General features: G+C 41.2%; 2 protein-coding genes across 4 annotated transcripts in view; one reads left to right on the forward strand and one right to left on the reverse strand.

Annotated features, from left to right (window-relative positions):
* Positions 1–41: 41 nt before the first annotated feature.
* Positions 42–7,955, forward strand: Mnn1 (menin 1). The gene is made up of 4 exons (XM_083046854.1): positions 42–908; positions 999–1,309; positions 1,380–1,519; positions 1,676–7,955. The coding sequence occupies exons 1-4, from the start codon at positions 350–352 to the stop codon at positions 2,481–2,483; spliced, it is 1,818 nt and encodes a 605-aa protein (XP_082902980.1). The 5' UTR covers positions 42–349; the 3' UTR covers positions 2,484–7,955.
* A 19-nt stretch (positions 7,956–7,974) lies between these two features.
* The window catches only part of LOC145941054 (signal-induced proliferation-associated 1-like protein 2), a 64,675-nt gene continuing 48,655 nt past the window's right edge, over positions 7,975–23,994 (reverse strand). Inside the window, exons 5-17 of one of the 3 annotated variants that reach the window (XM_083046843.1) lie at positions 16,665–16,842; positions 16,033–16,509; positions 15,686–15,934; positions 14,983–15,378; positions 13,854–14,065; positions 13,287–13,528; positions 13,099–13,205; positions 12,598–12,832; positions 11,925–12,299; positions 11,369–11,530; positions 9,577–11,085; positions 9,260–9,460; positions 7,975–9,180 (exon numbers count right to left, since the gene is read on the reverse strand). In XM_083046843.1, the coding sequence (XP_082902969.1) occupies positions 8,928–9,180; positions 9,260–9,460; positions 9,577–11,085; positions 11,369–11,530; positions 11,925–12,299; positions 12,598–12,832; positions 13,099–13,205; positions 13,287–13,528; positions 13,854–14,065; positions 14,983–15,378; positions 15,686–15,934; positions 16,033–16,509; positions 16,665–16,833 (4,587 nt within the window). In that variant the 5' untranslated portion in view covers positions 16,834–16,842 and the 3' untranslated portion in view covers positions 7,975–8,927. Of the gene's footprint in view, positions 9,181–9,259; positions 9,461–9,576; positions 11,086–11,263; positions 11,531–11,924; positions 12,300–12,597; positions 12,833–13,098; positions 13,206–13,286; positions 13,529–13,853; positions 14,066–14,982; positions 15,379–15,685; positions 15,935–16,032; positions 16,510–16,611; positions 16,843–23,994 lie in introns of those variants that run through there. The other 2 variants (XM_083046842.1, XM_083046844.1) reach the window with 2 other exon arrangements.

A 23,994-nucleotide genomic window follows, 5' to 3' on the forward strand; every position in this document is an offset into this window, starting at 1 on the left:
GGAGGGGGGAGAGCGGCAGCAGGCAGCAGCTAGCGAGCAGCAGTCGCCGCGGCTTTTGTCGTGCGTGCGGAGATGTGAGGGCGTCCGCGCATCACTGGTGGGTTCAGCGTTCACTGGTGGACCGGAGCTGGACGACGAGTCGGCGGGCACCGACGTACGGCCTCTGAACCGTCCGTTGCGCGAAGAGAGGGGCCCGGGGGAGAGACGTAAAATAATATACATCATCGTCGTCGGTATGACTCGAGCCTGACTCGGGCGTCGTAGATCTCTCGACGTCGTCGCGAGCGCGAGCGCGCGCCGTCCCAGCCTCCCAGTTTCATCGTTATCGGCGCCGGGCCTTTTGCGCGACATGGCGGGCTTTCATGACAGGGACAGGGCCCTCTTCCCGATCCGGAGCATCTCCGCGATCGTGCAGATCTTCAAGAATCAGTTGGAGAACAGCGCCGAGCCGGATCTCGCGCTGCTCTCGATCCTCGTAGGCGCCGTCGAGAACTCGCTGACGTGCAATCACGCCTTCGGCGAGAACGCCGTCGACGACGAGCCGATGCTGCCGGCCGTCGAGTATCACATCGCCGAGGCGCTCTATACCAAATTCCACGCGGTGATCAAGGGCGCCGTCGATCTCACCGTGTACGACACCAAATATGCCACCAGGGAGCTCGTCAAGAAGGTCTCGGACGTGATATGGAACTCGCTTACCAGGAGCTACTACAAAGACCGGGCGCATCTGCAGAGCCTCTACAGTTACTTGACTGCGAACAAGCTGGACTGCTACGGAGTCGCTTTTGCAGTGGTGGCTGGCTGTCAGGTCTTGGGATTCAAGGATGTGCACCTTGCCATGTCGGAGGATCACGCGTGGGTCGTGTACGGAGAGGATGGAACGGAGACAGCAGAGGTCACATGGCACGGTGAGTTATATAGAGAGCACTTCTTTGTTAGATTCTATATGCTTCTTTAATTTTATATCAAAGATAAACTCACCAATCGTTCATTGTCAGGTAAGGGAAACGAGGACAAACGTGGACAACCAGTGGAGCCTGGAGTAGCATCTCGATCGTGGTTATATTTAAATGGTCAAGCGATGGTGTGCAATCGTGCTCTGGAGGTGGCTACTATAGTGTCAGCCATTAACCCTAGTATGAGCGCAACTACTGATGTTGCCGAAGTGGCATTGGTCCAGCAGGAATTATTGTGGTTGTTGTATGACTTGGGACATTTAGCCAAATATCCCATGGCATTGGGTAATCTCGCTGAACTGGAGGAGGCTGCGCCTACACCAGGAAGGCCACCACCTATAGATGTCTTTCAGGTTTGTTTCGTGCTAAAATATTGTATAACGATATTTTTTCTTTGTATTTATGAATATAATATTCTTATAGGAAGCTGTAAGATCAGCAAGAAAGTTTTATGGTAACGCGCATGTCTATCCTTACACCTACCTAGGAGGATACTTGTATCGGCACAGATTGCACGTGAATGCATTTGCATCATGGGCCGATGCTGCCGATGTTTTGCGAAAGTAAGTGTTTGAGATTTTCTTTCTAAACTTTTTTGCTTAATTTTTCTCAAAACATTTGCCGCAACTGCAACTGAACATGTCAGTGATAGCGAATATGTTATAAATATTGCTGTTTCATTGATATACATTTATTAACGCTCAATTACACAAATTTAGATATGATTATTCGCGGGACGACGGAGAGATATACAAAGAGCTGCTGGAGATTGCCAACGAACTGATACCACACGCGGTGCGTGTCGATGAGCGCTTGCTGCGGCAACCACGTTGCTTCGCGTACCTGCTGAGATTCTACGACGGCATTTGCCAGTGGGAGGAGGGTGCCAACACTCCCGTGCTGCACATAGGTTGGGCCCGGCCGCTGGTGAACACAATCTCCAAATTCGACGCCAGTATACGCGCGCAGGTTATAATAGAGTGTTACGAAACGGAGACCAAGCAGAAGGAAGAGGCGCAGAAGAAGGAGACGAGTCCCGAGGAGACGCTGAACAACAACAACAATAATTACTGCAAGACCAAGGAACGGGGTAACGCGGCGCGAGATCTGATCAAGAGTCTAGAGTCCAAAGTGCCCTCCAATTCGACGTCGACGCATCCTAGTATTCAAGCCCTGACGGCGGCCTGCAGCGAGAAGATACTTAACAGAGATTACCTGCTGCAGGGCGGGGGCGAGCCGTTCGTCGCGCCGCCGGACGATACTCTACCACCTTCTGCGCCTTCCACCTCCCAGGAGAAGAAAGTCGAGCCCGAAGTAAAGACGGACTCCGAGAACGAGAAGCCGAAGATAACGCTGTACAGTCAGAAGATGAAGGGTCTCAAGGATCTGCTGCTGGCGGAGAAGCTAAACACCCACGCGATTTCGTTACAACTGACGGCGCAGAGTCAGGTACAAATCGGTAAGAAGTCGCGAGGCAGCGATGACGTGGGAGTCAGTCAGCGTCCCAAGAGGACGCGCCGTGAATAGTATAAGATCTTCGACCGACGTTTCGGTATAGTGAAATATTGAAAGTGCCACCACACACATACATACATACATACACACTTAGCGGAAATTAATTCTCCGCTCTCGGCGAGCTCTCGAGCAGATTGCGAGATGCGCAATGGCCGGCCATCCAACGTAGTTCGCGCAAAACAGTCATTAAGGTATATATATGTATATATACCGACTTTCCTCGCTCTCGGTGTTCCTCGTCGATATTTCCGGGACGCGAATCGTCCTTCGGACTCCTTCGGAATCTCGACTCTCGAGAGCGTCGTGATGAATTTCGTGCCGTTTGATTTGAACGAAGCCCTCTCGTTTTTTGCAACGACGTCGCGGATGTTACTACTCGCGAGGCAACGTTTACGTTACCGTTTTTCGGGGATATATCGTCGTTAGATATATATATATATATAAATAGCGTAAAGTAAAGTAGGCACGAAGAGAAAATTTGTAGAAAAGTACAAAAAAGTTTTCCCCGCTTTTAAGTTTATAAACGGACGAGATCGCGGAGCTGTCTCGCGATCGTCAACGCGATTCGAATAAATTTGTAAATATCTCTCTTGATTCTTCCACAGTGCGTAGAGCTGTGACTTGCGATGTAAAGGGATGGGAGGGAGGGGAAAAAGGGGTGGGAAAAAGAATCGAATATTGTACCTAATCTGTCTCCGCGGGTAAATCAATCTTTTTGGAGCATAGTTATTTATTCTACGAATTATATATATATATATATATATATATATATATATATATATATAAATTCGTCGACGATGTCGCTGACTAATTCTCTCGGTGATCGTCAGTCTTTGTCATAGATCTATAATCTATTGTTGCACTCTTATTTATTGATTCACTTTTTTTTTTTTTACTATTTGAGCTATTGCACAATCGATAATTATATTATGATCAAGTTGCCGTTAATGTTTTTTACACTTGGTAGTTGAACTTCTGTTAGAATTACGCTTCGTACGTTCTAGTAAGGAAAACACATTCCACTCCGTATGTGGTGCAAACTAAATTAAGTTCTTACCTTAAGGTATTTTAAGCATAAAATTCTCGCTTATTTTTATAACTATTTATTTTCAGAGTATATAATTGTAAGAGTATATGTATATTTGTAAGACTCTTCTCTATTTTACTGTTTATCGATAGGGACGGAATAGGAGCGTATTAGACAGTACGTCATCTTTGAATCTGAATCGTCCGAATGCAAGATGACTTTCGCGCGAAAAAAAAAAAAGAAATAGAGACGTGCGCGATAACACAGACCAGTATCACAAATCGCGTTTGATTAAATCTCTCTCTTCCTTCTTAGTGATAAGAGAACGCGAACACTTGTCCGACACGATGAGAAAACCTGTTTTGTGCTCTGGAGATTTGTCCATCATTCGTTTGTGAATCTGTCTGTAAAAACAGAACGAGGCGACTCGCCAAGAAACTCGCGGAAAACCGACAGTTTATGCCTCCTTTGGCTATACATTACATACGATTCACGCGACTTTTAATTAATACTCTCCCGTTTGTCTCGGATTTTCGCGGGTGATAGATTTCTCCGTCACCTATTCACAGTACGTAAAAAAAAACTCGCCGCGTTCGCGGTCGAGGGATCTTTGACGATGTTTAAGCGGATTGTTGTAGAGTACGTTGTTGACAGGAATGAAAATATAAATGGTCCGAGCTGATCGACGATAACTTAATAATGAAGGGCGCTATCTTACTGTGATGCTGAAATATATACTATATACATAAATATATATATTATATTATATATATAAAACACAACACAAAGTATATATGTAATTATATGATTTAATAATCGTAGTTGATAAAAGAAACGAACGGCGCGGGGTAAGGAACGGAATTTTGCTTCACGCCGTGCCGCGATTATTGAAAAAAAAAAATTAATTAAACGATACCGTAGTATTAACGTTAATCAACATGGAATGACAGTTCGTCGCCTGTACGACGCGCGCATACCAAAATTCACGCAAGATTCTTCTGCGGAACGATGTTGTACATCGACGATCGTTTTCGTTAAAGGCATCTCCGTTACCGCTCCTTTTTTTTATACATATAACGCTGTGCTATAACATTGTTTTCTCTCTCTCTTGGTGTCTATCGAGACCGGATTGCGCCAACAATGGTTTAATCAGCTCCGAGCAGTAGCTTTTCTTCAGGAAAGACGAATCTAAAATGCACGGCCCACACTGTCGGAAATTAGATGCATAATTGTCCACTTGAAGATAATTATCTTTGCAATTGCAAGAAGCAGTAGCTCTCAATGAGAGACTACTGTCTGGAGGAATCATCTTATTAATCAAACTCGTCTAAATCTCATCTTGATTCCTTTTGTATAATATATTGTATAATGTTTTAATTGTTATAGTCGATAGATATATATAGTCGCTGCTCCGAGTTGGCGATTCTATTATGACAACATCTGATAATAGCTTGGCAACAAATTTAGACAAAATCAACATTGGTGCAACCAGGTCTGGAATAGAAAAAAATCGCATGAGAGAGCAAACGATTGCGAGTCGCAAACGATACTTTGGCACTTTGCGCTAATTTTCCTTGATTTCCTTCTCTTTTTTCACACAAACACATATACATATATTTATAATCAATTATATTCTTATGTATGTCAGAATTTTTTCCTCGTCCACGATAACGGAGCGTTAAAGACTACAGGGATTATAATGTGCATAATGGTAGGGATAATAGGTGAAAAGATATGGTGCATCAGAACAGTATTTTTGTATTTAACGGGGGACGCGCCCTCCGAATCGACGTATGAATCGATAGTTTGCGTAGAAAAAAAATCAGAATGTGTAATATTTCGCTGGAACGTCCCGAATGGATTTATCGTGAAGTATTATACTTTTTCGTAAACTTTCGGCCGGATTTGTGGTGCGTACGAACCAGGCAAATCTTGCGTGCGAGTGAAACGAGTAGCGACTTTGTGAGCAACCAAGAAAATGACGATTACGAAACTTGACAGATAAGATCGTCACGATGAGATTCGTGAGAAATCCTCTGTCAGTCACGTCTTCTCGCTTTCGTTCGTAAACGATTGCTCGGAATTGCGAAATACAAGATGTTTCATCCTCATCGCAGCAAGTTTTCATCATGTATTCTTCGACAATTTTGTAATATTCTATCAACGAAATTTTCGATATACTTTGAGAAATATTACTTAAAAATTTCTCTCTAAATAATTTTATGAAATTTGAGTTTAAGTCTCTTATAGTATTTTATAATCTTTGCAAGACTTTCCATAAACAGTTGGAAAAAATAGATCAATCATTGAAACTTGAAACATCTTGTATAACGTGGAAAATTGTACACGGTAGATTAATCTCCATCTTTTATTCGTCTTTCTTATATGCTGTGCCCTTTTTACTTCCAACTTGCTACTGTATTACCGTAAATAGAAAGTAGTATATCGCCATATATACTTCTCACTTCTTTCTCTCTTTTTTTAAATACGTTCTCTTTGAAGTTGCTTCGCTTTTTTATCACGATGAAATAATTGAGATGATCAATGGGAATTATTTATCGCTTTATATAAGATTCCTTATCAGAGCATATTTTAACAAATTAATTAACATTTATTTTTCCACGAGATTCTGTGTTATATAATCCCGATACTTGGAAGCTTCCTGCTTCTCGTATAATATATAAGGAACCGGTGCTCTTGATTCAATCCATCCGATATCTTTATTTATCCTCGTGTGCCATAATGCCCGCTTGCTCTGAACGTGCATGATTCATAGCCCGACACGTGCTAAGCTACGCTGTTAGTCTCCATGAACGCTTTATAGGATCGATCAATCTTTTTGTCATGCGCAACTCATTCCGCTTAGCTAACGTTTCCTTGTATACTTGACGCGTAACTCATACCGAGCCTCTAACACGAGACGGAATCTTAAATGCGGATATCGTTTAATCGCTAACTACGAGATATATTTAATAAGAGCCTCATTGTTCGTTGCTTTTGGTGCATAAGATTGGCACTTCAGGCATACAAGCGACATGACAAGACTTCCGAGTTTAATAGAAATATCCGAAAGATATCGTAGAGACACTCTAAATTTTTATAAACGTCTTCTAGAGATGTCTTTGCGATATCTTGCGGATTGAACGTGTTTGGCTTGCTCAGACACGCGTGTTTGACCGGCGAGAAAATGCAATTGTGAAAATCTTCAAGTTCTTGTCGGAATGACATCTCTTGTGCTTTCGCTCGACTCATCGGTATTTCATTAATTTCCATGACAGATGAATGATGCGCGACATTTTGAAGAGCTCTTGCAACGAATGACCCATTACGAGTTTAGATTCTGTGCGCAGTTAACGAGATGTTAAGTTTTATTTAAAAGAAAAAGTTCTTTAACGTCCGAGCATTTTACGCCGATTATGATTCTGATGTCCGTGAAGTGCTCCACGTTTTCGAGATTTATTGTTCACATCGATGATAACTCATTCGAAACTTCGTAATGGAGATGTACTTCCATGTGGGAGCATGTTAATTAGAGTTGTATAGAGAAAATGCTACATTAGAATATAAAACTAAGTCCGAGTGTTTAAATACACCTACATCTACGAGTAAAATTACACTTGCTAGGCATAACTTCTCTCATGTACTTAAGCGAACAAAAGCCGAAGAGAAGCCTCGGTGATATAAGCGTTATACCTACACACATGCAGAGCTGTGTAAAATATTACTTCACAGTGTTTCGATTATAAGCAGTCAAATATTCTCTCTCGCATAATCACTTTTCTCTCAGAAGGCGCAGTAATCGCGATGTCCTCTGGACATGTCAGTATACATAGATCTAGAGATTAGAAACGAAATAATTTATGGATACACATACAGATTTAATGCATAAATAATAGACTGTCAGATATATGAAGAATATACGACGAGACATGACGCTCGCAAGAATGGAGTAATATTTTGCTTGTCTCTGGATAGCACCGATAAATTGCGATCGAGATCGAATGTCCGGAATTTACGGGCGTCATAAAAAAAAATAACAGGAGAGAGAAGAATGAAAGAGGAAGGAGAACACGCGATATTCTTCCGTAATGCGAACAGGAGGATAAGTGTATCGCGACACAATGAGAGAGCGATAATATCAGCGCAGATCACCGAATCGCGATATCGCCAGCGAGTCCTATAGCTTCTTTTTATCTATAAGGATACCAAACGCATAATTCGATCCGATCACAAGTCGGCCGGATCTTAGCTATAGAGCTAAGGTAGAGTATCGAGTATTAAGAACTGTTGTCGATATCGCGATGCGGTGATGAAACGTTTTCGCGATCTCAATCAGAAGAGAGTGTAATCGCAGCTAATTGTTAAACTGACAGTGACAGTGAGACAGACAGATCTTAAGGCATCATGGAAATGTCTTGTTTTTTTTCTGTGGATTACAATAAACTATTTTATTCTAACTGCTGGTAGTTCAGTTCTATCCCTGCTTCTTACACATATACTATCCGTAATCCGTGTTAAAGCGCTCTTATAGATGCTTTTACGCATCGCAAATTATGAAAATATATCCTACGTTAGATCCTTTTTAAAGAATGAGATTATTGTTGAAGTACATATTTCTCTTTATTGATCGACTTATGATTTTTAACAAACGTCAGTTTTGTACATTATGTCGGAATCATATTTTGTCACTTATTAAAAAAAAAATTCGTGCACGCGCTTTAACACGTGCGAAATTTCATTAACTCTAGGCGACTGTTATAAAAGGCATAATAAATTACAGAGTTAAAGTAATAGCCCTTAACTTTTCTAATAATATTTGGTCATTTGGTCGTTTTTGTAAAATCAAACGTTATATACTTTAATGTGCACTATCCTCTTAAAGATGGATGTGTACAGTAATTAGTTTTGGGAAATATGATCTAAATAGATAGTTGCAACGCACGAATCCTCGAATCAAGGAAATGATACGATGGTAACTTATATACTTTACAATAGAATATATATATAACGAATCTATATAATACAAAATATCGAAAACCGTCGAAGGAGAATTGCGAATGACATAATATTCTCGCTTACGCTGTTTACGCTCATTCGCAAGCTCTTGCGACTATCTCCGATCGATCTACTATAACAACTACATATTCAGGTTCATGTTAATACTGCACTTACAAAAATTGTGCTCCGATTCGAGCAACGCGACAAAACGTACATGAAGTAAATGCAATCGGTCAAACGATTGAATAATTGATAACTCGTTCTTGCTTTAAGAATATTTATGAGATACGCAAACTTTGTTCTCTATAAATAATTTTTATGATGAATTTATATGACAGAAAATGAAGAGTATATTGATTATCGTGCTATCGGATTCATCGTTTGAAACAATCATTGAATAATAAAACATTCTAAATTTATTTTTATACTGATTATTGATGATCCATCGTTTGAAAGAACCACTCTGTGAAACGCCGGAGTTGCTGTGCAGCTGCGTGATTCTCGTCCTTCAGACGACGGTTCTCATCTTCCAAGGAGAGTCGTAGATTCTCGAACTCCTGTAAACGTCGATTCTCATCGCGCAATCGACGCACCTCGTCCTCCAACGAGAGTCGCAGACGCGTCTCCCTCGCCATTCTCAATTCGAGAGTAGATAGATGAGACTTCAAATCCGAAACGGAATTCCTGCGAAAGCGTTAATGTTGCTATCAATCGCGCTCAACATCACATATGCCAACATATGCTTACGCCCTATATTACTTACGTATTCGTATTGCATCCATCGATGAGTCTGTCATCGGACCAGTCTTGAGGATGTTGCTTCATCGATCTGTTGGAATCCGTGTGTTGGTTCTTCCAACAATCCACATTCGCATCGTTGTGATTTTTCATGTCTTTGATTGGTGTCAAATTGCTATGCGGTTTCGAGATCGGATGAAGAGGTTTCGTAACACGTGGTGATAATCTAAAGAAGAAGAATCATTACGTTATAAAACAAATTATCCATTTACTATTTTAGTACATAAAATATCGTGTAAAAATTATTTTTATTGATTAAGTATCAAGTCTAATTTTTCACACCTTTCCTCTTTTGACAATTTATTCTCGCTCGGTGCTGGGCTCGAGGCAGTGCTGGCGTTGGAGATCACTGTAGCTGGTCTGGCCATCGTCAGGATCACTTCCGATCCATTGTTCCCATTTTCTTGTCCATTCGCAGGTAATACGCTCAAGGTCGACGCGCTGTTGCCGCACAAATTCTCTCTGGATCTGCATCTATTTTGGATTTCCAGCATATTATTGTTTATCTTGTTCGAATTTTGATTCGGATTCATCACGCTATTTACGAGATTGTTGTTAACGTTGATTTGACTGTCGTCGGCGATGTAATCGGGATTAATCAATCTCATAAGGTCCTCTTGCAGCGTGCTGGATGTCAGATTCGCGGAATTTCTGTGCGAATTTCTCATGCCCGGCTTCGGTCGAGGACTCTGATTCCTGGAGCTGCCGCTGGACGGGGTGCGATTGCCGCCGCGATGTTTATTGGCTCGTCGCAGTCGAGGCGATACGCTGCCAGAGCCGTTCGACAGCTCGTCCTCGCTGGGCAGCGTCGTTACTTCCGGACAATTGACGTCCGATATTCGAACTTCCGGCGGCAGACTGGTCGGGAAATCCTTCGATTGTCGGTACTCAACGCTTACCTTATGCACCGGTCGCTCCGATATGCTAGTCTTCAGGCAGGTGACTTTCTCGCCTACCTTGAAATCGTGCGATATCTCGTACTTCGCGGACTCCCGATTATGTTCGTTGTTGCTGTCGTTGTTGTGCTTCCTTTCGTTGCCACCGTGATGACACTCCATCTCTTGGTATTTGGCCTCTAGATCGTACTTGCTGTTCCTCTTCTCGTAAATATCCTCCGAGTACTCGTAGCCGATTCTCTTCTCGTGACATCCTCGTACATCGTGCTCGTACTTGGCCGCTGGTCGTTCAACCATTTTCTCCTCTTGTATCTCATACTTGGAATTTCTGTTCACTTTTGTAGGTGTCTCGTAATCGTACTTGCCGCCAGACTGTTCGTATTCGTTGTACCTACCGAGGTTGTTGTTGCTGCCCGATTTTGGCAGGCTGTAAACGGCATTATGCGTCAACGGCAGCGAGTTCGACACGCCTAGCTTCTGATGGCCACTATGGTGCTGCGCATCGTTCTTATGAAGCTCTCTCTGAGAAGCGTATAAATTTTCTTGCTTGATCTCGTATCGCTCCTTCTGCAGCTTCACGTAATTCGTCGTGACGTGATCCTGACCGCGATGCGCATTGTCCAGCTGCCGCTGATAATTCTCATGCCGCGCATTTTCTTGAATCATTTTCGACGACACGTAATTGCTCTCCTTCGTATAGTGCTCGTGATTATGTTCGCGATGCTTCGAGCTATCCGCGAGTTGTTTGGCGCTGGCATAATGAGACTTGTCCTTCTTCTGGCTAGACTTGCTGGGTGTCACGACTTGATAGTTTTGTCGCGCTGGTAACGGAGGCGGCGTACCATCCGCCGTCCGATGATTGCCGTCTTGATCCTGCGGTTCTAGAAGCTCGTACCTAGAACAATATATGCTTTGTTTTCTCTGTTTCCTAATATTAATTAAGTTTGATAAAGAGACGCAATGTTTCCCATAATTTTACACGTTCAACGATCGACAGTTCGAAAAGGAATGATTTGTTAACGTTACGATGTGAATCGCGAAAGGTTAATGTGATCTCATTTCTAATCACTCACCAACGATCATCGGCACTACTGTGTCCGCTACTGCTGCTAGTCATTGTACCCTCCAATGGAAACCGCGGATCGTTGAACGATCTAGAGCTCGATCCAGTACCGTACCCGGAGCTGTTGCTCGATCGCGGTGGGCTGAACGATCGATCGTATCGCCGTTGATGCGACATCGCAGTTTGCTGACTCGGCGTATTATCTGCGCTCGTCACGTTCTCATAATCTCCTTCGTAATTATTCGACAAATAATGGCAGTTTTGCAACGTGCAGCCTCTATCGTGTAGAAAACAGAATTAAAGAATCTATTTAATATCTTTAGATAATTTAATTTAAAGGAAAAAGGAAACGCGTTTCTATATTAATTATTTTATTTAAACTAAAAACTGTGCGAGACTTAAACTTATAAAAGCGATGTAAAGAAAATTTAATTGCCAGGTTGGTTGAACTTAATTTTATCCCGAGAATTTTATTTATAAAATAATTAAAATTTAATAATTATAATGTATATGTATATTAATAATATATATTATATATAATATATAGATATATAATATATTATATATTATATATAGGTATATAATATATTATATATTATAATAATAAATATAATAATTATAATATATTATAATAATTATAAATAAGTAAGATAATATTCAGGATCCTTTACCTTCGTGGATTTCCGTCGTTCGTTGCCGGTATTACGGTGACGGTAACCTGGGCGCTGGTCTTTAGCAGATCGACCATCTGATCGTGACTCAAGGTCGACACGGCCACCTTGCAAATCTCGACCAACCTGGAGGCCTGTCTCAGGCCCGCCTGCCACGACAGTCCCATACTTTCGACCTGCGTCACAACACCGTCGGGTTGTACGTGGAAGCCCAATTGTCCGAGGCTGTTTCTCTTTAACGACAGCTCCGAGGCCGGTGCGCCTTGAGTTACGGCGCGGAGTCGTGCCACAATTTCCATTAGCTCGTCCCTCTCACCGTAATCACCGCGTACGTGTATGGTGATGCACTCGCCTTGATGATGATACAATCTTAAACTGAGGCGCAGAGCGAAACAAACATGTTAGAGTGCAATCAGTCGTTCGATTTCCGATCGTCCGCAAGTAGTTCTTACGATAAACCGATCTTGAATAATGCAGCGAAGCAATAAGTGGCGGTTGCGCGCTTAACAATCGATTTCAGAATTTAATTGCGATTGAACATTGAAGGACTTAATTTTCTATCGACATTAAACAAATTTTTAAGTTGTAAAATAATATGTGTGTAATACACAAAAATATTAACGCACATGAAAATATTAATTAGACGTTTAAAAGAACCAAAGGGGATGATTACCTATTTGTTTGAACGTGCCATCCGAGCACGCTCACGCACGGAGCGACAAATACTATCTGCCTAGAATGTTCCTCAATCAGCACGATGGTGTCTATGCTTATACCTAAGTAACAATCTGTGTTCTGATTGCTATCCTCGAGTATGACCTGCCAGCAAATCGCGCCGCGCTGAGACGCATCGCAGGAAAGTCTCGGTCGTACCGTTGTCTTCTTCTTGCTGCTGAAGGATAGCATCGCTGTTTCGCGAAAAAGAAGCAACAGATATTCTCAAAAATGGCCATTACAATAATTTCGAATTTAATTAATCATAAAATAGTTATTAATAATTTTAATATACTAAACACATCAAACAATTATGAATATTTAGTTTATTATCTCGAAAATAAATCGCTTAAAAAATGGTTTCGTTAATAAATAAAATATATAATTCCCAATATATTCTACTACTATTACGACTTTAAAAAACTGAATAGATAATTTTCTAAAAAAATTTGCAACGTACAGAATTTTTGGCCAGTGTCGACAACTGTGGTACTAGCACAATTCGTAGCCAGATCCTTCAGATATTCCTGTCTCGTTCTGGTGGCCATCGTAGCGAATTTTTCAGACCTGAGAAAAGGGAATATATATTCAGCTCGATTAATTTTATCGACTTTATAATAAAGAAATGAAGATGCACGATTATTTTACCTGTGAGCCGCATTTTCGGCGTTTATAACCTTGGCCAGAATAAAATCCACAAAAGCCTTTCCTTTCGTGAACGTAGCACCCTGCGGAATGGGTGGCCCGAAGATGGGCACGTCTTTGCTCCTGGACACCGCCACGCTGTACTGCGTATTATCGGTGCAAGGATTTATCGCTCGCACGATGATAAACACGTGTTGAAACTGGGAGCGTATCCTTCGCGGGCTGAACGGTAATGCGCCGGGTTCCTAAAGAATTACAAGATCTTTCATTAAGCTACGCGCAATAGACAAAATCAATATACTCGTTTAATCTATTTAGTCGAAGGTGTCGTCAACACCTATAAATCAAATTCTGACGTAAGTACGTAATCCGGAGTCCGATGCAAAATTAAATAATTCATAAATGATTCATTCTCGAACATAATTGCGATGTCTCATAACGCTGCTCTCGCCTGTGTGAACAGGCTGCAAACAATAAATCTAGCGCGTCGCAAGAGCTTTGTCATATCCACGCGCTCATTATTGTTACACGATTGCGTAATCGCCTGGCGATGTTAGTGTGGAACTGTACCTGAAAAACTATCGTGACTATGTCGTTTCCGATGTGCCTCTTCCTCAGCAGCTGTTGCCGGTTATTAGGCGTGAAGGGTAGCATGGTGGACACGTGAAAGGTGACTTCCGCTCCGCGATGTGTCGCCGCTACCGCATGTGTACCTGTAGAGTCGGTTCTGGTATCCAGCCCGGCCTTGTAACCCTCGAATCCTCGCAGTCTTATTCTTTGGCCTGTGTGTCATGAAAACCCGCAATTATCTCAATTGCCCGGCGCACGGCCCGAGAATCGTCGGCCGTCTCGTTACGTGTCTTCGACTTCCTCTGGTGCGCGCATATTACATTCGCACATCGAGCGATGTAATCAATTTTGTTTTTCGCGATTTAGTCATGGACAATTATTATGTTAATAGAGGATGCTTCTTGAAACAAGCACGATCATATCTTTTCGAGAAAATATAAAATATGTAGCAAACAGTAAAAAAAAAATCTATCGTCATTGCGTACATATGTGTTAAATAAGATGTTAAATAAGATATATATTCAAATCGTTTCCTTTATTTTGAAGATTACGCAGGATTACGCATCGTGTTTACGTTCCACAAATTAAGTATCGAGATAACCATCGACCTGATGCTCGCGGAAGCGGCGCAAAAAGTAACGATGCGACGTTCGAAAAAAAAAAAAAAAAAAATAGAACGCGCGTTTCTCTTTTAGAAAGCATGCAACAGTAACTCTCGTTAACAAGGATAACCGAGGCAATGATTTGCGATGTCCACACATAACGATCGCGAAGTTACGTGCACGCGTTCGCGGATGATTAACTTTACGAAGTAGCTTAGGTAAAATCATTTCGAAACATTGAATCGGCTAATCAGCGGTAAAGCGTCTCAAACTATCCGTGAAGTACCGATGAGAATCACGGTATAAGATCATGTATAAGTCTCCCCCGACTTTTATTCGCGATGTTTACGAGAAAATAATTTTATCGACTTTTGACGAGAGATTTCCCGCTCACTAAACTTTGTGAACTCGCCTGTTAATGCATATATCTCGAAAACATTCTTTGAAGAAATATATTCTAATAGATAATAATAATTGACTTCACTATCATATAAAACTAAACAATATTGGGATGAAGAATAATGTACCGATAGCGTCCAGGAATTCCAAGAAGGCCGGACCGGCGTGTTGATTGTTATACATCTCCTCCTCGGTCCTCTGGCCGGATCGACAGTACAGGACGCCCACTTTGTATCTGCTGGACAATCCCTGCTCGTCCAATCTGGCCAGCGCTTCCTCAGCGGCGGGCGTGCCGAGCCTCAGGCAACCCAGCTGCACTTCCGGCGCGACCAACTCCAAGAGCTCCCTCGTAGGCGGCCGGCCTTGCGGCCTGATGCCGAGAGCTTCCTCGGGCACGGAACCGCGCAGCGTCAGTAACTCTGACGTGCGCACGATCACGCGATACTGATTCACGTCCTTGCGAATGCTGATGGCCACCGGTCCCAATTGTTCCTCCATTCCGAACCAGTTCTGATGCTCTCGTCCTGCGGCAGAATATTCCTTTCTCTTTACATTATATCCGAGCGAATAATCGAAGTTTTTGCAAAATTTTTCGTATTTATTTTCGCGAATTTTTCTATTTAATTTCTTAGAGAGTTTGTAAACTCCGTGTCTAGATAAAAAATTATATAGTTTATGCTTATGTTTTTTTTTTAAATAAAAGTTAGATATAAAAAATTAAATTGCGCATTTTGTAATGCACGCAGTATACAATTATTAATTCGGCGAAAATTCTTTACGTAACTGGACAAAAGATTTACGATTAAACCGGCCTGTACTTTGTTCATTTACCGAGAAAATATCGTCGATAATAATGAGCCCCCTCGTCAACGCTCTCGATAGGCAAGGGTCGTTTCTGCAATGGACAGGTGTACTTCCATAGAGTCTCGCTGGGCGGCGGTTCCAGGACGGAGACGCCGTAGGACAGCGACGGTCTGTGAACTCCGTTGCCATTCGAGCAACGAGTAAGACCAACCTCGCGTTCTCCCTCGCCGCCGATCTCGTTACGGAAAAAGGGACAAGGCTCCAGCAAATCGTTGCCTGAAATCGCAGTAAGAAGTGAGATTCTCTAAAGAAACAGTGAATCGTTTGACGATTCTTTAACTTTTGTCTTGTCAAAATCCATTTTTTTTTCGTACCTTTGCCATCACCGGCATCTTCCTCAGGTGTCTCGTCAGGGGTGGAGGCTCTCAGAGCACTGGCGGCGGACGCTCCGGTAGCCGTGTTTCTTCTCCTAGCTAAAAGAATTCCCCGGAGTTTCGCGGCGTAGCCCAGATTTGCCGTTAACGATTGACAGTCGTAGTGGGCAAACGCGCGTCTCCGGTGACGCTCCTCCACGTCGGCCGACACCATCGGGCTGGTGCACGTCTCCTCCATCGCTCGCGGTGGTTTACCGCCCCACAGTCTGTTCAGCTTCAGCCGTAGCTTCGGACTGGAACCGGCGCCGGTCGGTCCGCAAACCTCGTCGACGTCGAGTGGCTGGCCGATTCCGTCTTGCTGGTGAACGCGGCGCAGATAATCGCTGGCGCCGCGCTGTTCTGTCGGTCGAAAGTCCTGCAGGATAGCGAAGAAGTTCTCGCCGGCTGTGATGGACTGCGCCACTACGTCTATGCTCCCTGCAACAGATCGAAATGCTTGTGCAATAATTATATTAAAAAAAAAAAAATTATTAAAAAATATTAAAATGTGGAAAATTGAGATCAAAATTATATTATTACCTAAATATTTTCTCTCTTCTTAATTATAAAATAATAAACTGCTCGACGCGTACCGTGAGATCCATACTCTCTTCTGAGAGGCGTCTCTGGCACCCGGGAGGTAGGATCCGGACTGTGCGGAAGTTCCAAACTGGAGTTGGACCTGTGAAGGGCCAATCCACGACCCACGCGGCTCACCGGCCCCCCGCTGCCGTTGCCGTTAATTGGCAGACTCGCGATCATCTCTTCATTCTGTTAACATACAAATACGAAAAGACATGTAAGAAACGAAGAAACCCATGAAAACTATAAAATAATATACGATACCAGATGTTTGTAGTACGTAATATATTACGGAATAATATATTTATTTTTGTTAAATACATTTTTATGCTATTCGCGTCTTGGATAGTTGGTTCCACGCAGCTTAGTAGAAATAAACTAAGTGTCTTTAAACAAGCGCAAACTAGGACGACTAATTAGAATCATTGAGCCTTTCGCAGTCACGCGTCTCTTGCTTGGGATACGCACACATACACACACATATAGACATACACACACGAATCAAAAGTATACCCAAGGGTTCTACATATTCGCGCGACAAGTTCATTCATCCTGCGAAGTAGCCCTCGTGCCGTTGCCGACTTTTTTTTATATCCTTCCCTCTTAATTAAATTGGCCCTTAATTACGATAGCAAGGCCGACGAGGCAGAAGCAAAGAGTAGAGATAGGACGGATTAAAAATTGCGGAAGAACACCGGTCTTGCGCGTCACTGTCGGCATTAATAAATTCCTAGGGTCAGGCATTTTAATTTCAAGTAAATAATTTTCCTTATTCTCTCACATGAGAATAATATGTAAGAAAAAAAATTATTTCATTGACAATTAGTTTTCCATCTTCATTAAATTTTTTTTAAATTTAATTAGTAAATTAGCGCTTCACATTAATATTTTTGTGATAGAAATTAGTTGATTAAAGCGTTAATTTGCTAATTAAATTATAAAATAATAACATGTTATAAAAACTAAAATAATGTTTTAAATAATATCTTATAACCTCGATTATTATTTTTGACAGTTATCAGCTGATTTCTGTCAAAAAATATTAATAAAGCGTTAATTTGCTAATTAAATTTTAAAATAATAATATATTATAAATTAAAATAGTAATATGTTTTAAATATTATGTTATAATACCTTCTATGCAATTAATATTTTTGGCAGAAATCAGCTGATAACTGTCAAACATAATACTCGAGGTTAAAGAATATTATAACATATTTTTTTAATTTTTATAACATGTTATTATTTTATAATTTAATTAGCAAATTAAAGCGTTAATTTGCTCGTTAAATTTTAAAATAATAATATGTATGTTATAAAAATTAAAATTATAATACATTTTAAATAATATGTTATAATACTTTAAATTCGGTTAATATTTTTGACAGTTATCAGCTGATTTCTGTCAAAAAATATTAATCGTGGATAAGGTACTATAACATATAGCAATTAATGCTTTATTCATATTTTTTGACAGAAATCAGCTGATTAAAGCGTTAATTTGCTCGTTAAATTTTAAAATGTGTTGTTATAAAAATTAAAATTATAATACATTTTAAATAATATGTTATGATACTTTAAACTCGATTAATATTTCTGACAGTTATCAGCTGATTTCTGTCAAAAAGTATTAATCGCGGGTAAGGTACTATAACATATTATTTACAGCATATTACTATTTTAATATTTTTAACCTATTATTGTTTTAAAATTTAATTAGCAAGTTAAGGCTTTATTAATATTTTTTGACAGAAATCAGCTGATTAAAGCGTTAATTTCATAATTAAATTTTAAAATAATGTGTTATAAAATTAAAATAATATGTTATAATACTTTATTCTCGGTTAATATTTTTGACAGTTATCAGCTGATTACTGTCAAAAAATATTAATCGCAGATAAGGTATTATAATTTTTTAATTATATTATTTATTATAAATAAATTTCTGTTGTTTAAATATTGCATTTCTCCAATTCGGAAGAAACTGAACAAATTTTGTATGCCTTGCAATTGAACTTTCAAAGGAAAGGTCACGATCGCCGCGATCTCCTCTCTGGATCCATTTCTGGCTGGTATTCGGACTGGCGCCGTCTGGATCTTTCCCTACCTCTCTCTCTCTCTCCTTCTCTCATTCTCTTCCGCGGCAGGGAGCGTTAATTGGTCTCGTTCCAGATGCCTATACAAAATGCGCAACGCGTGCATGGTCGGCGATACGGTACGTACGCACCTACGCAATGCGAACGCGTTGTCGGATGCACCTGCTGCGCGCGGGGGATTCCGGTGGAGGGACCGAATTAGCTGATCGTGTACCGTTCACCAGTTCGCCCGGACCGTGTCCGGTGAATGGTCGGTCGCATTGTTAACCCCCAGCCGCCCAACTTGCACACGCACGAGCACGCGGAAATCGGCATTGCGTGTGTCGACCGATAACCATATTATTCTAACGACACGTACCGTATCCGGGAACAGGGCGTACGTCCGGCAGCGGATATCTACGGTTCCAGGGTTCGGGTCGCATTATTTAACCCCGGGCAAACGTCCGGATCAGGTCGACCATATGTCCACTTTTACATTCAAAGAGAATACGAATTTACTTCGAAGTTATCCTAGTTTTATTTATATCTCGCGTGATATAACAAATTTACACATATAGATTTTTATCCCATTTATAAATTTTGAGGAATACATTTTTAATAATGTTTATATTCACATTTTCTTCATCGCATCTGTTAATTTCAAGAAAAGAAAATATTTATTATATAAATATATTTTATTAGGAATATACTTTTTTTCTTTCTTTTCATAAGAAATTAATATAGTTTTAACTTTGTCTCTTAAAAATCACAAATGTTCTCTGTTGTCACAATCGTATATAAAAAAATATACAAAATATGTGCGATTCAACGCTGCATCTGTTATTTAGCGGCTTCGCCTAATAAATTTCATCTACGATAACATGCCGCGTATATCGACATGCCGAACTTCGCCCTCGGTTCGGAACGGAGTGACGAGTGACGACGGGTCGCGAAAAACGGGAGCTCCGGACCCCGAAGGTATTCGGCTCGAGATCATCGAGGGGCCCCGTTGCATTCCGCACATTCCGCGCGGTCCCTCAGCCGCGCTCGCTCGCACCGTCATTTCGTATGCACCGGATGCGCGACGTCCGCCCAATAGCCGGGAATGCACGCATGCACATCGCAAATATTAATCTTCTGTTATCGCGACGCCAAATCTCAACGCGCCGACACTTGGCGAGATATCGATAAAAACGCCGAACTGCTCGATATGTTACATTCTTCTTCATCTTCCTCGTGTCTTTGTAATCTTATAGAAATATACTCTGTACGTGTAACTATTTTTTTATTTCTGTAAAGGCAATTAATAGAGAATGAAATTGTTTTGTTACTATTTCATTTATGACATCTCTGTGAAATTAAAAAAATTTTTTAATTTAAAAAATGGGGGACCAATTTTGGACTTCGAATCTAAAATTGTTTTTTTAATTTTTCCTCAATATGCGCGTACTAAAGATTCAATGCTCGTTTAGTGTGAATAGACTAGAAATTTAGTCTATCTTTCAAGGCGAGATAACAATAACAGAATGCGTGCAGGCGATAGTAAAATACTAGATGCATCTCTCCTGCCTCGTAATAAGTGAAATACACGCATGCTTGCGTATGCGCGTGGGTGAGAATCTCCACCTTGTGGTACATACAATACACGTAGAAAACAAGAAGCCACGACCTGCATAATGCAGGTCTCAAAGTAGCGTGCGTAATATATACATAAATACATACTATATGCCGCGTTCACTTAACGCGAGAACTGCGTCTTTTAACTACGACTCCGATCGTTTCCTTCGGTGACTTTCACGGAGAAGGAGCTCTTTTGCTCTCCGTTGAAATACAGTGTCCTAGAATTACACGGCGTGTTTTTGCACGGTAGAAAAAATTAAGAAAGCGCCGTGAAGTGTATGAAATATCGCGTTTCTATAGTATAGAGAGAATTTTGCGTTAATGTTGTATATTAAATTTTTTTTCATTCTCTCGCATTCCATTCACTCGTTCTTACGTTCTATTAGGTTTCTACAATGTAGCGTACTACTTTTGAATATGTTTATTTAATAAAAGAGATTTTAATGAGAGACTGACAAAATGGGAGAAATGTGCGGTGTTGAAGAAGGCGAAAAAATGAGCACGACGAAATTCAGGCGGCGAAGCGATAATAAAGAAACTTAAGAAGCAATCTCACGGTCAAACGGAGTTGACTCATCGAGCTCTCGGCTCGCCAAGGACAATCGTGTCCGCAAGCTTCAGTCCACCGGAAGGAAATACTTATGTTTGCCGTAAACAGCGATGCTGCGATTGTAATGTACGATAATAATCCGAATCGCACTGACGCAACCGTTCGAAGATCATACATATGTCCGATATATCGAATGTCATGCGTAATAAAAGGACACGTGATGCTCAGATATCTGAGTTATAAATAAATTAAATTATTATTATATAATATAGCTATGTAGATATTAAAAAATGTATATATATTAATTTTTCAATCTATGTAATTCTTCTATTAATAAAGTTAAATGCCAAGAAACATTTAATCAGCAATAATGAATTAGTTTGACGGCGCGATGCGATAATAGAACGAGAAATAAAGCAAAGAAATAAAAAAGCTTGAATGTTTTATAAAATTTCACGTACACGTTCATCGTCTTACAGTTCGTTGTGTAATGTATTGCGGGATTAAGGGATCTCCAGCCGATGACTGGATGTTGAGTATCGACATGACGAGCCATCCGCCATAATCAGGGCTTACGCGCCTTTGTCCGGCAACAGCTGTTCCGCGCGCTTCCCTCACGTGCGATCGGCGGCCTTGTATCGCGGTGATTTATGCGACGATTCTCCCACATTCGAACAATGCGGATCGTCCAACGGGAACGAGATATATGTAGATGATGTTCGTAAAATGAAAGGCGCAACTGCAGCACAGTTTACCGTCGAATGTTTGACAGATTAATGTCAAACAGCTTTAATATGCGTCGAATACGGACAAATTATATTTATGATTTATTATTCGTATTATTCACTACTGAATATTACTTGGCTGAATGTTACTTGGCTAAAAGCTGGCGCGTCGAACGTATCTTCTCCTTAAAAAAAAAAAAATCTTACGCGCCGATTAATGCATTCCGCGCGCATTTCATGCACCTTTCGTCCGCCCTCAGAGTGTTCGTCGTCGGATAGGCTCGCCGACAAAGTCACGGCCGAGTCGACGAAGGAGAGAATGACAGCCGATGTTACACGTTCCAGCTCCACTCCGGGAGATAAGAAGACCACCTTCGAACTACCGAGAAGCTCGCACGATGCCGCGATAACCGGTCGCGGATGGTCGTCATACGACCGTCCGTGCGCGGGCGGGTGGGCTCGCAGCTGATTACACGCGACGACGAATGCTCACGACGAGACGATCGCACAAACGGGCTCCGGTATACGTAAAAGGAAGAAGCCTGAGATCGGCGACAGGGAGAGAGATCCGCCTTATAGACGCGCGAGGCACGCGGAATGCAAATAATCGCGATTATTTATGATCCGTGCGAGAGCCGCGTTTTAACGTTGACCCTCTTTTCACGATCAGCGGGACATGCGTGACCCGCTTACTTAAGTTCCTCGTAAGCTCGTTCCAGCGCGTGCATTCCAGCTTCAAAAAAGTCGTTTAGAGAGAAATTGATTAATTAAAAAAAAGAACATAATTAATGCAATGTCGGAGGAAACGTACGAAACAATTGTTGCCGAGGACAAAGGCAGACGAAAACGTTCACACGCTCGTATAACAGGAGCTTGTCATTTCGATGCTCAATGTCTAATCATCGCCTGGAATTCTTATTAATTCCGCAATATATTACGCAACAAACTATAAGAATGTGTTAATTAAAAAAAAATTGATTATACATAAACAATTAAAATGCGTACATTTCTCGATATCTATAATATTCTATAAAGTATTTGTATATAATAGTCAATTTGTTTTACTGGCAATGTTACTTTTAGGAATGTCTTACGCCCCGGTTGGCCGGATAGAAACTCCTGGCGGCGTATCAGTGTGTATCGAATTCCTACGTCGTGTCGGTGATCAGCGAGCGTGAATCGTCGCGGAATCGCGACGAAGTCGCGCACTTGCTCGACGACTTTTCCGCGCGTACACGCTGTGGGAATGCTCGCGGTGCGTGCAACCGCAAAGCCGAGCGAGTCGAGAGCACACGTCGTGTAGTGCGTGCGACCGCGTGTTCTCGCGTCATCGTCAAGAGTACGAGAAGCGCAGGTGGATCGCCCGGTATCCTTCTGCCTATTCTCTCTCATTCTTTCACTCTTTCTTTTTTTCTCTCTCGATCGGATGTTCGCTTCGATAGGTTTCACGGATGGTCCGCTAGTACGCCATGTTCCACCGAGCAGAACCAAGTGTATTGTAATTCATGGAACACTGTCATTTCCCAGAAGCAAAAGGGAGTCACTTTCGAAATTGCCGGTTGTGACATATTTTCGCTACAATCGAAAGGACAAGATCTCTACGAGCTATAAAGAAATGAAAAAAAAATTCAATCGAAGCTCCTAGCAGAAGCAATTGTTCAAAAGCAATATATTGCAATTCGATAATTCTCTATAATATAATATATAATGAGATTGATCTAATTTTTTAAATATAAGGTTTCATATCTTGATTAATTTATCAGCATGAGATAAAATTATTAAAAATATATTAAAAGTATTACAACAAAATCTTATTGTTAGTTTTTTCAAAATAATTTTTCATAAGATTGCGTCACATTTGCCATCGAGCGTGTCACATGGAAGGAGATAAGCGAAACAGATATCTCGATCGTGGATAAGAGGCGAATCTTTAAATATTGTATTTAATGTCCTTTAGATAAACCTTTCAATCGCAGAACGTATCTTTCCTCGCATGTACAGCGAGCTCATCAACTAATTAACTCGTGACACAGATTTCGCGATGGGAAATTCAAGCATACCGATACTCAATGAAGAAATCGCGAGCGACGTTGTTTCGCACGTTATTTCTCGATAATACGAACGCGCAGTTATTCCACAATTTCTTAAGCATCGTGTACGTGTGACTGTGTATGCATGAAACGCGATGCCGATGATCCGAACTAGTTATGTAAATGCATGCTGCGCATTCCTGACGCGATCTACGAGCCGTATCGCGATGTCCTTCTTCTCAGAATGCAACCGTGAAATACATTCTTCTTCATTCGTAATCCTTGAATACAAACGTCAGATTACAGGAGATATCAGTGTTCTTTAGGATTGCTAATAAGGA

The sequence above is a fragment of the Prenolepis imparis genome, unplaced genomic scaffold, assembly GCF_030444845.1.
Source record: "Prenolepis imparis isolate NDT839.2.m4 unplaced genomic scaffold, iyPreImpa1.0 SCAF_9, whole genome shotgun sequence".
In the NCBI taxonomy this organism is placed as follows: Eukaryota; Metazoa; Arthropoda; class Insecta; order Hymenoptera; family Formicidae; genus Prenolepis; species Prenolepis imparis.